At 44.0% G+C, this 17,857-nt stretch overlaps 2 protein-coding genes across 2 annotated transcripts in view; both read right to left on the bottom strand.

Annotated features, from left to right (window-relative positions):
• Positions 1 to 3,185: 3,185 nt before the first annotated feature.
• Positions 3,186 to 6,947, bottom strand: MRPL50 (mitochondrial ribosomal protein L50). The gene is made up of 2 exons (XM_058169020.1): positions 6,840 to 6,947; positions 3,186 to 4,122 (listed from the first exon to the last, which is right to left on the bottom strand). The coding sequence occupies exons 1-2, from the start codon at positions 6,926 to 6,928 to the stop codon at positions 3,744 to 3,746; spliced, it is 468 nt and encodes a 155-aa protein (XP_058025003.1). The 5' UTR covers positions 6,929 to 6,947; the 3' UTR covers positions 3,186 to 3,743.
• A 3,119-nt stretch (positions 6,948 to 10,066) lies between these two features.
• The window catches only part of ALDOB (aldolase, fructose-bisphosphate B), a 30,160-nt gene continuing 22,369 nt past the window's right edge, over positions 10,067 to 17,857 (bottom strand). Inside the window, exon 9 of the mRNA XM_058170159.1 lies at positions 10,067 to 10,667. Within this exon, the coding sequence (XP_058026142.1) occupies positions 10,572 to 10,667 (96 nt within the window). The 3' untranslated portion in view covers positions 10,067 to 10,571. The remainder of the gene's footprint in view (positions 10,668 to 17,857) is intronic.

Below are 17,857 nucleotides of genomic sequence, written 5' to 3'. Positions count from 1 at the left end.
AACTATCCAATCTCACTTTAGTGTAACAGGTTATACAAATCATCCCAAGTTTAGTATGGTGAACCCTTAATTGATCATGCCATAAAAGAAGAGTGTGTGTGTTGTTCTTGAGTGTCTATAATTCACATCATTTGCAAAGATATTGTTTAAGCAATGAAATTATGCAAACAAATGTATCATTTATATAATGTCATTATGCAAATATCTCGCCATGAACTCACCCTTGATGTTAGTATCAATATCACTTTCCAGCCCTACCTCTATGCTGGATCCATGGCTTGGTAGTCATGTCTAGAGACCGACTCCTGGCTGCTGCTGACGAATGCATGGCCAGCCTGTAATAAAGCTGGCCTCATCCATAAATTTATTTTGGATGAAGGGGTGGATCTTTGCATAGTTGGAACTTACCTGGGCATAGGTGTGGGTGAGATAGATGTTCCCCCCCCCTTAGAGATGTGCCCAACTAGATTTCCTGCATTACATTGGTCGCAATCAAAGAATCACAGTAGAGATATGGCAATGATGATCTGAGACACCCTAATGGCTTTGCAGATTCCAAAGTCTCTCAACCCTTATTTATGAAGATGAATTCTAGTAGCAGCAGCAGCAATAGCACTTGGACTTAAATACCGCTTCAAAATGCTTTACAGCCCTCTCTAAGGGGCTTACAGAGTCAACATATTGCCCCCAACAATCTGAGTGTTTATTTTACCAACCTGGTAAAATGGAGGAAGGCTGGAAGGGTGAGTCAGCCTTGAGCCGATCAGAATCAAACTCCTGACGGTGAGCAGTGTATTAGCCTGCAATACTGCATTCTAACCACTGCGCCACCATGGCTCAGTTATAGCCTGAGAAGAGACTCTGGCTTATGTACCACTCTTCCTATTGGATAGTAACCTCCTACCTGAACTGCTCAAATCTGGCTAGACAGGCAGTGGAATTCCTTCAATCTGCTGTCCCTTCAAATGACATGGACTCAGAGATGTCTTGTAAATTCTCGACCACCATGGCAACTATGGATCTTACCCAAGTTATTTCTGGCCCAGCTCCTTGTGGACGTCACACATTTGTCATGGCTTTTATGTTGCATCAATACATGATCTAGAGTTGGGGGATGTTACCCTCAGTCCCTTGACCTGGACAAATCATTCCTCATTGGTTTGGAGTTCTCTGGTGCTGCATCTCCCTGTGGGGAGGCAGGATCTATTTGAATAGTCTACCCCAAACATCTGATAAACCCTACTGGGTTCCAGAGTAAGCTTGGAATTGTTCCTGGGGCTCTGCTACATGGTTCAACTGAGACCTTTGTTGCCACTTGCAATGAGGAGATTTTGGCCTTCAATTAGATGGGACCTATGCAGACTCCTATTCTTGAAGATCCAGGAGGGGGCTCTTGTTTTCAGAGGAGTTCTGGGTGATAAAGCATAAAAGATACCTGGAATGCCACTGAAGTAAAACAAAGAGTGAACTCAACCAAACACAGGTAAGAGTCTTTCTAAGGATTATTTGTTGGCACTAAGGGTGACAAAGCATTGCTATTTCTCAACCATTATTGTGACCACAGAGCGCCAACTGTAGACAACATCTTCAAATGAATAAAATTCACAAGAAAACAACACACTACCCTTCCTGGATATCCTCACCAGCAGAAAAAAATGATAACAAATTAGAAATGCAAGTCTATCAAAACATAATGCACACTAACTGAGTGCACCATTACCAAAATAACAACCTAACTTCCCACCAGACGAGCTGTGTAAGAACATTATAGATAGTCCTCAACTCACACAACAGTTCACTCAGTGACCATTCAAAGGCCCTGAAAAAAGTTATTTATGATGGTTTTTCACACATATGACTGTTGCAGCGCACCCCCCCCCCCATGGTCACATGATTTACATTTTGGATGCTTGACAACTGACTCACATTTATGTCGGTTGCAGTGTCCCGGGGTCATGTGAGTCACCTTTTGCAACTTTCAGACAAGCAAAGTCAAGGGGGAAGCAAGATTCACTTAGCAACCGTGTCATTAATTTACCAACTGCAGTGATTCATTTAACAACTGTGGCAAGAAAAGTTGTAAAATGGAGCAAAACTCACTTAACAAATTTCTCACTTAGCAACATAAATTTGGGACTCAATTGTGGTCGTAAGTTGAGGACTACCTGTATTCAAAAAAAGTATAAATGCATTACAACAACCACGAACAGAAGAAGGAAACAGATCACCTATACATCTTCTAAAAAAATGAATATCTGCACAATTTAATTAAAAAGTGCCTGACTATTTGACCCACTGCAGCACAAGCCATGGAAAGGATAACATTACCATATATCAAAAACATTTCTGAAAGAACAGACTATTACAACTGCATAGATACACTATAGCAGGGGTCTCCAACCTTGGCCACTTTAAGACTTGTGGACTTCAACTCCCAGAATTCCTCAGCCAGCAAAGCTATAGCAATATAGCACACACCAACTAAAGCCCTCCAAAACATTTTAAGGAAACCAAAAGACCCAGTAGCCCGAGAAGGAAAAAAAAATTAAAACAGGAGTCATCTATAACTTACAGTGTAAGGACTATAACCGCCATTATGAATAACATGCAGAAGCCTAGCAAGCATATCCCTAAACACCAATTAGCAGTCAGAAGGCACAATTAAAAACTCCTTAATCTCACAAGATAGACAGACTCAACTGCAGTGTAAACTGGGGAACTATTAGCATCTTAAACCAAAAGAAATTAAAAATCGCTTAGAAGTTTAGCATTCAGACAAATCAACCATCAGAAGACCTATAAACCACATCTACATACCATTCAAAAGAGACAAACAAAATGTAAGAAACAAAAGACCAGAAGATCATCTTCCAAAGCCAACACCCAGACAAATAGGGATTAATATCAGACAAACTATCCAAGAAGAAAACAATATTCCAATCAAAGAACTACCAAGAAAAACACACACACGCACCCCACCAACTGACAGGGCAAATTACTGTATATGAACAGGAAGCAAATCCCACATTTATTCACACAGAGGTTACCTAGTTGTGTAATGGGGCTCAGATATCACAAGCTAGCCAGTTCCATAGTTCAACCCTGAGCCATATATATAAATATTCTCTTGTAATGGATAATTTTATTTTCTTACATGAGATTCCCACTATTTTTATAATATCATAAAAGAAAATCTGTTGTCTTTATTATCATGTTACTTTTATACTGAATACAATATAAAATTCAATGATGTAGATTAAAAAAAACAGTATTCACAACTGTCTTACATGGTTAAGATGGCACACATTTCCTTCCCATTCAATTAACAGAAGTTGCTATCTGAGAGAGAGGTCTCCAATGTTTAATAGATTAAATTAATTGCTGCCTCAACACCATTTTATATATGACCAACGTAAGAACTTTTCTTGATGAATACATACAGAATAAATGAAGGTAAAAAGAACAACAACAAAATCAAGTCTCAAATATTTTCTGGTGTCTCACTTGGATATCCATCATCTCCTCCGATGAAAAACAGGGGGGAAAAAAACCACCAAGTTCTTTGTCTCCAAAAAAAAGCATGCATGAATTATTTGCTTGGATGGATTACAGTATTATTATTTGCAGGGAGGTAAGAAACATTATTTGGAAACTTGGGAAAACAAAAGCAAGCTTTATCTGCACTTATAATGATGCTGTTTTATTGAGGACAAATGACACCAGTACTTTTATTGTTTTAATTCCTACTCCCAATTGATCTTCAGATTCGATGGAAGCTCTTGCATGCCCAATTCATCTAACTTTGAGATGTCTTTTACAGGTGTACTGTAGAAATCCAAGACATCTCCCACACTCTTCATTTGATGGAGCTGGTTGTTGGGGACTGTGTGGTCCATATCTGCTGCCATTTGTGCCAATAGCCGATACTTTAAACTGATGTCTGCTAGTGATGTCCTCTGCCAGTCACTCGAAACTGAGGATCCCCAAATCTCTCTCACGCGAGATTCTAGATGATTCTGGAGATATTCAGGAGGAAGGTATTTTTTACTTCGTGGTGGAGGGCAAACGTCTATCACAGGAAAAACATCTTTCACGGGTTCTACTACTGGCTGATCTTGTTTCCTGTTGAAATAAATTAGAAGAGGATTTTTAAACCAACCTGGTGTCACATCCTTTATATATTCAAAGGCTTACTATTTATAATTTATGTCCTTTAATCCAAGACAATCATTCTCCCAAAATGGTTTGTGGGCTGTATAAATGTTTGTAAATCAAAACATAATAAATATTACTTAAATCCAAACAAATGAAGACATTGTTCAACTCCTTCTCGTAAAGTCATGGATAGTATGGCCCTCTGGGACAAAGAAAAAAATAAGTTGTGTTGAATTTTGTTGGCAGTCTTCTTGGTTCAGAGATCTGTCCCACAGATCAATTGGTTAAAATAGCCTTGACATCACCTAATCTTACTGGGATTGCTAAAACTGCTGCATATGTATGTAGGCATAAATCTAAACTCAGAGACTTTTCCCTCAAAATCTAATACTTCAGGGACACATCTCATATTTATTAATACCAAGCTGTCTGACTACTTTGCTCAGTTTTCTGAAGGAATAAATCAGATACTTGAACCAAAATGTTCAAATTACCAAAGCCCTTGAGCAAAAATACACCTCTTTAATAGCTTGCTTAGGTATTTATTGATGTTAGCTCATGAGTTATCTTAAGCTAGCACTTCATTTTTAAATGGAAACTAGGAAGGAACTAACCACAAAAACTAGCTAATGCAGACCTCCAATTTAGTGTTCTGCAACCAGACAATCTAATCTGTGTTATGCTCAGCATTTGACATCATTACTGATCAGCATTTATTATACAACCATATAAAGGCTGTTGTACCCTCCTTCAGTGAATGGTACTTATACAGGTAGTTCTCAACTTATAACCACAATTGAACTCAAAATTTATGTTACTAATTGAGAAATTTGTTAAGTGAGTTTTGCCCCATTTTATGACTTTTCTTGCCATATTTGTTAAGTGAATCACTGCAGTTCTTAAATTACTAACCCAGCTGTTAAATGAATCTGGCTTCCGCATTGACTTTGCTTGTCAGAATGTGGCAAAAGATGGTCACATGACCCCAGGACCAAAGATGGGTTTCAGCAGGTTCTGACCAGTTCTGGAGAACTGGTAGTGGAAATTTTGAGTAATTCGGAGAACTGGTAAATACCACCACTGACTGGCCCCACCCCCATCTATTCTCTGCCTCCCAAGTCCCAGCTGATCGGGAGGAAATGGGGATTTTGCAGTAACCTTCCCCTGGATTGGGAGGGAAAAGAGACTTTACAGTATCCTTCCCCTGCTACACCCACCAAGCCACACCCACAGAACAGGTAATAAAAATTTTTGAAACCCACCACTGCCCTGGACACTGACTCATAAATTTGTGTCAGTTGTCAAGCATCTGAATGAAAATCATGTGACCATGGGGATCCTGCAATGGTCATAACTCTGAAAATGGTCATAAATGGTCACTTTTTTCAATGCTGTTGTAACTCTGAACTGTCACTAAGTGAACTGTTGTAAGTTGAGGACTGCTTCTAGTTTGTCCTCAGCACTATTCAAATAAATTAGACTGTGTGGTCGCCCCTAGTACACTGGACCATGGGGAATTTTTTCCCCTTTATTTCCAAAGAGCTTAAACTTGCCAGCGATAAAGAATCTAACCAACCACACTGGCAGGAATGTTTCGGAAAAGGGTAAATCAGGGTTTTGAAACATAACAACCTGAGAAGATCATTAATCATTGCAATTTCAGAAGTAGGAAAACATAATATGAAGTTTAAAGGTGTCTGACATTCAACACACAACCAGAGTTTCTCCAGGTAAAAGCTGCAGAATAAGAAAACTTGAGATTTTGCATTCTAAGGACTCTCTCTCCTGCAAACATCTGGTCGATCCTAAAACAGCAGCCCAGTCTCTTTTTGCTGCCATCTAGTGGCATTTGAATTTTTGCAACTCAATTCCGTTAACCATTCCCCTACTGTCTTACTCCAACTTATCCCCATGTCCCAAAGGTGCTTTTTCAGGAGGCAACTGAACTTTCTTGTTTTTTCTTTTGAAGACGTTTCGCTTCTCATCCAAGAAGCTTCTTCAGCTCTGACCAGGATAGTGGGGAATGGAAGGATTTATATTCCTTGCAGACAGCTGGTCCTTTGCATCCTTTTAGAAGGTCGTTGAAGCACTTGGAGGTTTATCTGTGTCCTCAGGGTCACCCGAGTGGTGATCCTGGTTCCTGAGGACACAAATAAACCTCCAACTGCTTCGATAACCCTCTAAAACAGGGGTCTCCAACCTTGGCAACTTTAACACTTGTGGATTCAAACTCCCAGAATTCCTCAGCCAGCAAAGCAAATGCTCTAAAAAGGATGCAAACGACCAGCTGTCTGCAAGGTAAAAAAATCCTTCCATTCCCCACTATCCTGGTCAGAGCTGAAGAAGCTTCTTGGATGAGAAGCGAAACGTCCTCAAAGGAAAAAAAAACTCCAGTCGTCTCCTGAAAAAAAGCACCTTTGGGACAACTATGACCTGGATCAGGGGTCTCCAACCTTGGCAAATTTAAGACTTGTGGACTTCAACTCCCAGAATTCCTCAGCGATGAGGGATTCTGGGAGTTGAAGTCCACAAGTCTTAAAAGTTGCCAAGGTTGGAGACCCCTGACCCGGATGACTGAGAATCTCTACAGACTTTTTAACTTATCCCCATGTTATGTACCCGTCCTAATACGATGAGCCTCTTTCCGTGGCTGTTGCATGGAAAGAGGCCCATCAGACACTTACTTCGTTCCTCCCCAGAAACTCCTGCGTCCAGGAACCCCCAAACTCAGCCGGTGCCTCCACACTTTCAGCAGCACGCTGGGACCCGCCATCTTGTCGACGCAAAAGAAAGCGCCGCCCCGCCTCTGGGAAAGAGGGAGCGCCAAAGCCCCTTGGCATTGTGGGATATGTAGTTTGTGCCTTTTCCACATAGAGACATAATAGGATAGAAGGAACTTGACGCGATTAGTGCTGCCTTACTGCGAAGTCGCTGTTTTATCAGAAAATAAAACGTGAGGTTTTCCTACGGCTGGTTGTCTTGTTCTTGATGCCGTAGCAATCGAAGCGTGCTCTGATTGTTTTTTTGTTTTTTTTTTCGGTCCTGGAAAAGTTGCGGAAAACAAATTAGAGACCGGAAAGAATGGTTTGGCTCAGCTTTTATTGGGGAATAATCAACATCAGTTTAAAACTGAGCAGGTTTTAATTGCACCGTGACTTTCTTTGCCTCTCTCCCAAAATCTCTTTGGGTAAGATTTAGATAGTCTTCAATTTACAGCAGTTCCCTTAGTGACCGTTCAAAGTTATAACGGCGCTGAGAAAAATGACTGATGACCATTTTTCACAATTACGACCATTGCAGCATCTGCACAATCATAATAATAACAGAGTTGGAAGGGACCTTGGAGGCCTTCTAGTCCAACCCCATGCCCAGGCAGGAAACTCTACACCATTTCAGACAAATGGTTATCAAACATTTTCTTAAAAATTTCCATGGTTGGAGCATTCACAACTTCTGCAGGCAAGTTGTTCCACTTATTGATTGTTCTAACTGTCAGGAAATTTCTCCTTAGTTCTAAGTTGCTTCTCTCCTTGATTAGTTTCCACCCATTGCTTCTTGTTCTACCCTCAGGTGCCTTGGAGAATAGTCTGACTCCCCTCTTCTTTGTGGCAATCCCTGAGATATTGGAACACTGCTATCATGTGTCCCCTAGTCATTAAACTAGGCATACCCAGTTCCTGCAACCATTCTTCATGTTTTAGCCTCCAATCCCCTAATCATCTTTGTTATTCTCTGCACTCTTTCCAGAGTCTCAACATCTTTTTTACATCGTGGCAACCAAAACTGAATGCAATATTCCAAGTGTGGCCTTACCAAGGCATTATAAAGTGGTATTAACACTTCACGTGATCTTGATTCTATCCCTCTGTTTACGCAGCCCAGAACTGTGTTGGCTTTTTTGGCAGCTGCAGCACATTGCTGGCTCATGTGATCAAAATTCACTTGCTTGGCAACTGGTTCATATTTATCACCACTGCAGTGATCTAAGGTCATGTGATCACTTTTTGCAACCTTCTGACTAGCCAAAGTCAACCAGGCTAGCCAGGTTAGTAACTTATCAACTGCAGCGATTCACTTAACAACTGTGGCAAGAAAGGTCATAAAATGGGGCAAAACTCACTCAACAAATGTCTTGCTTAACAACAGAAATTTGGGGCTCAATTGTGGTCATAAGTTGAGGACTACCTGTATTTCCCCATTTCATTTCGGCGGTGGTCAAAGACGACTCCACAAAAGTCTTGTCCTTGGAAAGATTGGCATGTGAGAACTGGAAATACTGGTAGGGTAAGCTTTGAAGCCAAGAGTGGCTGATAGAGGCGATGTTCACACCCTCGCTTTCTTCCAAGTTGCAAAAATGGCCCATCCCATTCCTTTAGTGCGGTTGGTTCAAGATTCATTCCTGATCGAGACTTTAAATTAGGCTATTTTATTTCTACTCAAGTATACTTACGGGACCGCCTGCTGTTACCGTATGCCTCCCACCGACCCGTACGCTCTCACAGAGAGGGACTTCTCAGGGTGCCGTCCGCCAAGCAATGTCGGCTGGCGGCCCCAGGAAGGTCCTTCTGTGGGGCTCACACTTTGAACGAACTTCCCGGCTTACGCCAAATACCTGACCTTCGGACCTTCCGCCGCGAACTGAAGACACATCTTTTCATTCGCGCGGGGCTGGCTTAAATTTTAAATTTTAAATTACATAAATTTTATCAATTTTAAATTTTTTACTAATTTTAAATGGGGTTTTGGTTTTTATAAATTTTTAAAGTTCTAGGCTAATTATAATAAGTTTTTTAACTTGCATTTTAAATTGTATACTGTAGTGTCTATTTTATTGTTGCCTGTACACCGCCCTGAGTCCTTCGGGAGAAGGGCGGTATAAAAATCAAATAAATAATAATAATAATAATAATAATAATAATAATAATAATAATAATAATAATAATAATAATAATACGTGCAAATCCATCCCTAGGTTTATTATATATTTAAGCACTCCTGTTTTATGTTGGTAACATGTTCACGCACACTGTGTACATTTGTGCATTGTTCAGATATTGGCTTTAGGCACGTTCACCATGAATGCTATTCCCACAAAGGGATGGATTTATATCAAAACAGAAATGAACTGTCTGCTAGCTTCTGCTTACATTAAACATCAAATTGTATTGGATGACAGAAAACTGGAAGCCCCCTATGAGCAGAAGCTGAAGAGGGCTGTGATTAACAAGGGCACTGAAATTAGGCTGTATCTGATCCCTCCCACCAAAGATCTCTTGTTGCTTTGGGCCAATAGAGCTTTTGGCAGGCAGGTCCACTTATACACTTACACAATCCGGTTTAGCCTATAGGTAGTTTGGGCCAGTGGATCACTTATCTAAAGCAGGATTTTCCTGGGTGATGACTTTCCTATGCAATGTGTTTCTTTTAAGTATTTAAAGAAATAGTAGTTTAGGTTCTAGGTGTATTCCATTTTAAATACAAAATCTTTCTCTCTTTCCCTCCCTCCCTCCCTCTCTTTTTGCAGGAACCCATCTGAAAGGGTTTTCAGGGAGACTTTCAAACCTGATGTATGTTGGGCTCCCAGATTCCATAAACCAGCTATGTCTGCCATAACAAAATCTGCCCAGCTGGTTCAGTCTGACAGATTTGGCATGCTCCAGTTTCATTGCTTAAACAATGTCATCTATTGGGAGCCCAGAAGTGCATTTTCTTGGTAGCAGCTGTTTGGAATATGGTTTCCCCTGGGATTTGAACAACTTACTGGTATCTTGAAATACCCCTTTTTAAATCAATCTCAAACACATTAATCAAACACTGATTATGTTAAGCCATTATATAAGGTCATTGGATTGCCACACAAAAAAGCAAAAACACAATGGGACCAGAAAAGAATAAGGGATACAGACTTGGCCAAAGTTTCACAGCCATTTAATCTTTTCACAGTAGTAAGACATTTGCTCAGAGTTTATAGACTGGAAAAGGCACTCTCTGCTTCTTCTTTCTTGGTGTTCTTCACATTGTTCTCTGCACATGGGCATTTTATTCTTATTTTTCCCCTTGGATAATAACAGGACAGGGAGGGAGTCATAAAAAAAGGCAGCGGTCCAATGAATGACAGATTAAATTCTTAAAATCTGCCCGGCTCCTTATGACTGTATTTAAAGTAATTTGCATGGTGTCAAAGGATTTATAAAGTACCATAATGGCTTTCATTGCAATTCATCCATTTGTTCTTCCTATTAGGAATATATACTGTGGGATGGTTTCTCTTTTGGCCTTTTGTCAACTGTAGGAGAGGGTGACTGAACTGCCATGCTTTATGAACTAATATGTCAATAAAGGAGAATATTTGTAGCTCAGGATTGAAATGAGGGGTCCTTGGTGCTCTCTGAGGTTGGTTGTTTTGGTTGTTAACACTAATATGTGTAACTGGGACTAAACAGTGATTGGGTGGCTGCTCCACTGCTCTTTTCAGATGTGACATACTGGCCTTTGCAAGATAAGCCATTAATCTGAAAAAGAAAAGGGAAAGATATAGTAGTAACAAAAACAAAGAATTGAGACAAATCAGTTAATCTAAACAAAGCTTAAGTTTCTAAGCATGGTTTTTGTTAAGTTCGGGAAGTAACGAGGCTGGAGACCAGGGTAGTGACAACAGCTCTTTAATATAGGGTGAACCCAGCAACAGGCTGGGGCAAAAACCTCTCCTTTTATACAGTTCTGCTGGAGGCTTCGTCCAATCAGCAACGTGCTGATTTCCCGCTCAAATATTTAAAGGCACAACTGTTAATACATAACACTCCTCCCCTCCCAGAAAACACTTGGTCTTATTTACATATTTATTCACATGTTATTTTCACGTAGTCACGCAAATAACCTGGGCGTCTCCTAGTTCTTTCTGACCTCGCGGTTCAGTTCTGGGTGGTGTTTTGAGCTGGTCGGAGGGCTGTTTTCTCCTCCCAGCTCTTTCTCTAGGCCATCGGGCTCTGGATTATTGGCCGACTCTTTTCTTGGCCATCCGGCCTTGGATTAATTTTGGAATTTTCCTTGCTGTTTCCCTCGGGGACCTGATGGCGTCGCTGGAACTCTGGGACCTCAGCTAAGTCTTGCGCCTCCCGGGTCATTGTCAGCTGTGGATTCAAAGTGGTATTGGTCATTACCTGTCTCTGTTGGTTTGGTTTGGTCAGTTATTCGTTTCCTTAACTGATCTATGTGGCGCCGCCACATTCGGTTGTCTGGTAGCTCTACCACGCATTTATTTGGCCCTGTTACTTTTGTTACTTGTCCGGCGACCCAACTCGGGCCGTCCCCATAGTTTCGGCCCACACCCGGTCGCCTATGCTCATTTCCTTGTTTTTCTAGCTCCCCTTGTAACCCTCGGGTGTGTAATGGGGTTCAAACGGTCAAGTGGGCACGGAGTTTCGTCCCATTAGCAATTCGGCTGGGCTTTTCCCGTGGCTGTGCTTGGGGTTCTGTGCTGGACGGCTAGGAAAAAGTCTATTTTTGTTTGCCAGTCACCTGGCTTGAGCCTGGACAATGCCTCCTTAGCGCCCGGACGGAACGCCTGCAAGGCCATTCGGCGCGGGGTGGAAAGGTGCAGAGAGGGCATGTCGGATGCCTTCCTCTGCCAGGTACTCTTCAAACTGGGCTGCCGTGAATTGGGCTCATTGTCGGACACCAGAGTGTCCGCAACCCGTGAGTTGCGAATAGGTGGCGAGGGTTGCGATTACTGCTTGGCTGTGGTGGACTTCATAAGTATGATCTCTAACCATTTGGAAAATCGTCCACCACCACTAGGAGCGTTTGGCCGTGAAAGGGCCAGCAAAGTCAATGTGGATTCTTGACCAAGGCCCTTGGGGCTTTTCCCATTCTCTGACTGGGGCTGTTGGGGTAGCGGTCTGGACTCTTGGCAAGCTTGGCATTTCCCTACCCTCTCAGCAATCTCTGCGTCCATGGTGGCCACCATACATAGCTTCTAGCTAACCCCTTCATCCTTACGATGCCTGGGTGACCCTCGTGGAGGAGGTCCAATACCTTGCCCCTTAACTTAACAGGAATTATTACACGATCACCCCATAACAGGCACCCCTTGAGCCGAGAGCTCATCACGTTTCTTAACAAATTCTTTGAACCGTCGCGCGCAGCGGCCACCCTCTCTGTACCCAACCGAGTACAGTCCTTAACACAATGTCGGTATGATGCCCGAGCCACTTCCTTTGATGTGACTGGGCCAGAGTCCAACGAGTCAATAAGGAGGATGGGTGTCCCGGAGTGGGGTCTCGGTCGCCCTGGCAGTGGGCATCGGCTCAATGCGCCTGCATGCCCCACTTCTTTCCCGGTCGATGCTGCAGCTTGTATGATGGCGGCTAAAATATAGTCCATCGAGTCAAGCGTGGCGAAAGTGCCACAGGCGTTGGCGGTCGCCAGCCAGTAATCCCAGTAACGGTCTGTGGTCAGTCACGATTTCAAAATTCCGCCCAAAGACATACTCATGGAATTTTTGACCCTGATACAATGGCTAATGCTTCTTTGTCTAATTGGCTGTAGTTCCTCTCTGGGAGGACATCGTTCTAGAGTAGAACGCTATAGGGGCTTCTGTGCCGTTTGGAAGTCTATGGCTGAGTACAGCCCCACCCCATAAGGGGACGATCGCAAACCAGCACTAGGGGTAGTGAGTCGTGATATTGGATGAGCAGGCTATCACTTGAGAGCAGGTTCTTTACTGCTTCAAAAGCCCTATTTTCTGACTTTCCCCAAGACCAAACAGTATTTTTCCTAAGAGCCTATGCAGCGGTTCCAACGGTTGCTTTGTTCTTAAAAGACCGCGTAAAATTAACCAATCCCAGGAATGCCTGCAGCTCTGCTTTGTTTTTGGGCGCTGGAGCCTTCCTAATTGCCTTAACTTGCTCTCAGTAGGGTGAATTTTTCTTGTCTATCCGTAGCCCAAGAAATCGACCGATTCGACCCCTATCTGACATTTATTTGTCTTGACTTTTAATCCGCTGTCCGGAAAATGCTCAAGACCTTTCTTAACCGCCTCCCCAATTCCTCCATGTTTTCCCTGAAATTAGGACATCATCAAGTAGGAACTACCCTGGGAGCCCTTGCAGTAGTCGCTCCATCAGGTTTTGGAACAGCCTGGTGCCACACTAACCCCAAATTGCAATCGGGTGCACTTGAATGCCCCCTGTGCGCCACAATCGCTTGGGCTTGGCTGGCGGGCGCCTACTGGCAGTTGTTGGTAGGCTTGGGCCAAGTCTAACTTTGCAAAGACTTGCCCTTGCCCCAAAGAGTGCAATAAATGTTGCACCACGGAACCGGGCACGCGCTTTTCTGTAAGGCTTTGTTAAGCGTCGCCTTGTAGTCAGCGCAAATTCTAATTGACCTAAGATGGGTCTTTATTGCCTCTAATAGGCCACATTTTGTAGGGAGACTTTCAAATAACCTAATTCTAAGCCATTTAGTATTTTAAAAATAAATTTAAAATGAAGCTGGACTATCTCACATACCTAAGGAAGGGAATGTACTCTAGTGAGATATGGAAGATAGGGGTGACAGCAGGAGCTACCTAGTCATCCTCTGAAAGTATGAGATGAAACTAAGGTGTGAAGACCCAGAGGCCTTCTGGATAAGGTGCTGGAGACTTCCAGTCTACCACTATACAAACTGAGCAGGCTGAAGATGGGTGCACAACTGGCAAGTGTGAGTGCAAAAAGATTTTGTGTGCCTAAAATCAATTCTCACCATGGATAGAACATTCCCATGAAAACACCACATATTTCCCTTCACAAATCAAGAAATATTGATTCAGGATGCTCAAATTAATTTTAAAACAGCCTTAATTAGATAGGAAAACCTGAAATGAAATATTGATCGAGGCGAGTTCTGTTGCTCAGATCACAGGGTCTGAAGAATTACCTGGAACAGCTGCTGGGACTGTCCGAAGGAGAGCTGTAACTGTTGCCATGGCCACATCTTGTGGGGTATATTTCTTGGGACAAGCTTGTCCAGCTCCTTATCAATTTTTGGTTTTAGGGCAAAGGACTCTCCTCGCCTTAAGCCTAATGGGGGCTACCTGGGGTCTAAGTTGAAGGAAATAGGGGTCCCTTGTACTTGCCCAGGCAGTCCTTGAAGACATCTTCGAACTCGTTAAAGAGAATGTCTTTCAAATTGCAGTCACTTCTGTAGATGCCAGTCACTCCCATGCCCAGGGCACGAAACCAGTCTAGTCCCAACAGACTGGGCAGAGTTCCTTCGACGATCGTGATGGGCAGGGTCTTTGTGAGGGCCGACTCGACTCGGACGGAGGTGGTCCTCAACAGGGATGCGATTCCCTGGTAGTCGTGGCACTCGTAGCCGCTGTGCTTGCAGATGGCGTCATGACGGACGGCAGCGACTTCGCCAGGGTGTCCCAGGACATGATGGTGATCGCTGATCCGTGTCCACTTCAAGCCTGCACCGTACTCCCTCGATCTTGGGCTTTGTGAAAATCTTCTTTCCACTTTGGTTGAGGCGCGCCTATAATGACAGTCGTTTGGTTAGACTCGCCTTTCTTGTTTGAACCAATCGCGGGCCGCCTTTCCGGTTCCGCTTTGATTGGCCGATTTGAATTTTCGGGAAGGTTGGGCCGCTCTGCAAACCTGAGCTAAGTGTCCTTTCTTCCCACACCGGCATGTTGCGTCTTAAACCTGCAGCGTTGGCGCTGATGCTGCCCTCCGCAGCTTCCGCACTCGCCACGGTCCTCAGTGTCGCGTTTCTCGGTCCGGCAGACCCCTTCTCATCCTCGCCTCACCTTCGGATTCGGACTGAATCTCCTCCTGGTGTACTGGCGTTGGCTTTGCGCCGCCTTGGATTGAAGAGGCTTTTGCAGAGTCTCTGCTGCTTTAGTAGACATTTCGTGTGCTCTGGCCTCGTCCAGAGCGGTGGCTAGTGTCAGGTTGCTCCTGGCTAGCAGTCGTCGCCGTGGCGGATGTCCTTGACCTCGGATGAGTTGCTCGAGTAGCACTTCGCCTAAGTCTCGGTATCCGCAGTCCTTGGGCGCTCTTCTTAAAGCGGCCATGTAGTCACCGATGGACTCGCCCTCCATCTGTCTACGTTCTCGAATTCAAACCGCTGCACGTATTTGGGCGTCGGTGCGAAATGGTTCTTCAGCAAAGTCTGCAGAGTCGCCATGATACCGATTGTATCGGCGTTGGCTCTGCCAGGGCTTCCGCAATCTCGATTACCTCCGGCCCGCAATGGCTTAGGAAGTAAGCCCGCTGCGGTTATCAGGGATCCCCTGTAGTTCGTTGGCTTCTAGAAAGCTTTCGAAACGGGTCATATATGTTCCCATTTCTCCTTGCCCGGGTTGTACGGTGCGGGTGGCGTGTTTGCCATTTCCGCGTTTCTGCCCTGAGTTTGCTGGGTTCGGGACTAGCGTGCTTCAGCTCGGTTCTGGTTCTCCTTAGCCTCGAAATCCCACCTTCGTCGCCAATGTTAAGTTCGGGAAGTAACGAGGCTGGAGACCAGGGTAGTGACAACAGCTCTTTAATATAGGGTGAACCCAGCAACAGGCTGGGGCAAAAACCTCTCCTTTTATACAGTTCTGCTGGAGGCTTCGTCCAATCAGCAACGTGCTGATTTCCCGCTCAAATATTTAAAGGCACAACTGTTAATACATAACAGTTTTACCCATCAGGCCCTTGTTATAGTGCTGTATTTAACTATACTGAATAATTTCTGCAAGAAGTTAAGTGATCAATTTGGCTTGTGGAAAAATACACCTGTTCACAGGCTATTTTTATACCAACTATGATATAATATGTAATTATATAAACAATGTAATTTTATATCAGATATATTAAATATGGAAAATATTAAATTTTAAATATTTCTATATTATATGTTATTGTAATAATACATCACTTGTAGATAAGAGCACAAATGTGTTAGCTATAGAGACAATCAAGAGGAATTGTGAATTAAATATACCACAAGACAATGGTAGAAAATCCTCACATCTAACTGTGTAAATTTCATTCTAATGATGCTTTCATAGAAGTCTTCTATTTCTTCTCAATTTCTTTCAATACATCTCAAGGTAGTGAACACACCTAATGCTTCTCTCTCTTGTTTTTCCCACAACAACAACCCTGTGAGGTGGGTTGAGCTGAAAAAGAGTGAGTAGCTCAAAGTCACCCAGCTGGTTTTTATACCTAAGATGGCATGGGACTAGAACTGACTGTTTCCTGGCTTCTATATCAACACCTTAACCACTACACCAAAGTATCCATTTTATAGTGCAACTACCATGACTTGATCACCAAATTTGTATGGTGAGCTTCCATATCATCCTGAGTTTGATTTAACTCGGGTGTATCTCATTTAACTTGGGTTTACTGACTTATTTATTTTTTTATTTATTTTATTTATTATTTAAATTTTTATACCGCCCTTCTCCCGAAGGACTCAGGGCGGTTCACAGCCAATTAAAATACACAATGATACAATAAATACAATTAAAATACAGTTAAAAAACTTATTAAATTGGCCAAGATTAAAATTTAGAATAAAAACCCATTAAAAAACCCATAAATTTAAAACTAACCCAGTCCAGCGCAGATGAATAAGTGAGTTTTAAGCTCGCGACGAAAGGTTCGGAGGTCCGGAAGTTGACGGAGTCCTGGGGGGAGTTCGTTCCAGAGGGCGGGAGCCCCCACAGAGAAGGCCCTTCCCCTGGGCGTCGCCAGGCGACACTGTCGCGCCGGCGGCACCCTGAGGAGTCCCTCTCTGTGAGAACGCACGGGTCGGTGAGAGGTATCCGGTAGCAGCAGGCGGTCCCGTAAATAGCCCGGCCCTATGCCATGGGCGCTTTGAAGGCGTTCACCAACACCTTGAGCGCACCCGGAAGGCCATAGGTAGCCTGAGCAGGCTGCGCAGGATAGGTGTCACACGGGAGCCACGAGGGCTCCTCTATCACCCGCAGCTGCATTCTGGACTAACTGAAGCCTCGGATGCCCCTCAAGGGAGCCCCATGTAGAGAAATTGCAGTAATCCAGGCGAGGCGTCACAAGGGCGTGAGTGACTGTGCACAAAGCATCCCGGTCTAGAAAGGCGCAACTGGCGCACCAGCGAACCTGGTGGAAAGCTCTCCTGGAGACGGCCGTCAGGTGGTCCTCAAAGACACCCGTACATCCAGGAGAACGCCCAAGATGCGCACCATCTCCATCGGGCCCAATGACTCGCTCCCAACAGTCAGCGGTTGACTCAGCTGACTGAACCTGGATGCCGGCATCCACAGCCACTCCGTCTTGGAGGATTGAGCTTGAGCCTGTTTCTCCCCATCCAGACCCGTCGGCTTCCAAGCACCGGGACAGCACTTGATAGCTTCATTGGGGTGGCCCGGTGTGGAAAAAAACAGCTGGGTGTCATCAGCGTACAGCTGGTACCTCACACGAAGCCACTGATGATCTCACCCAGCGGCTTCATATAGATGTTGAACAGAAGGCGAGAGAATCGGCCCTGCGGCACCCACAAGTGAGGCGCGGGTGACCTCTGCCCCCGTCAACACCGTCTGCGACGGTCGGAGAGATAGGAGGAGAACCACCGATAAGCGGTGCCTCCACTCCCAATCCCTCCAACCGCGCAGCAGGATACCATGGTCGATGGTATCGAAAGCCGCTGAGAGGTCTAATAGGACCAGGGCAGAGGAACAACCCCTATC

The sequence above is a fragment of the Ahaetulla prasina genome, chromosome 2 (genome assembly GCF_028640845.1).
Source record: "Ahaetulla prasina isolate Xishuangbanna chromosome 2, ASM2864084v1, whole genome shotgun sequence".
Lineage (NCBI taxonomy): Eukaryota > Metazoa > Chordata > Lepidosauria > Squamata > Colubridae > Ahaetulla > Ahaetulla prasina.
Note: the sequence above shows the minus strand (reverse complement) of the source record. Positions and strands in the feature narration are given on the sequence as shown.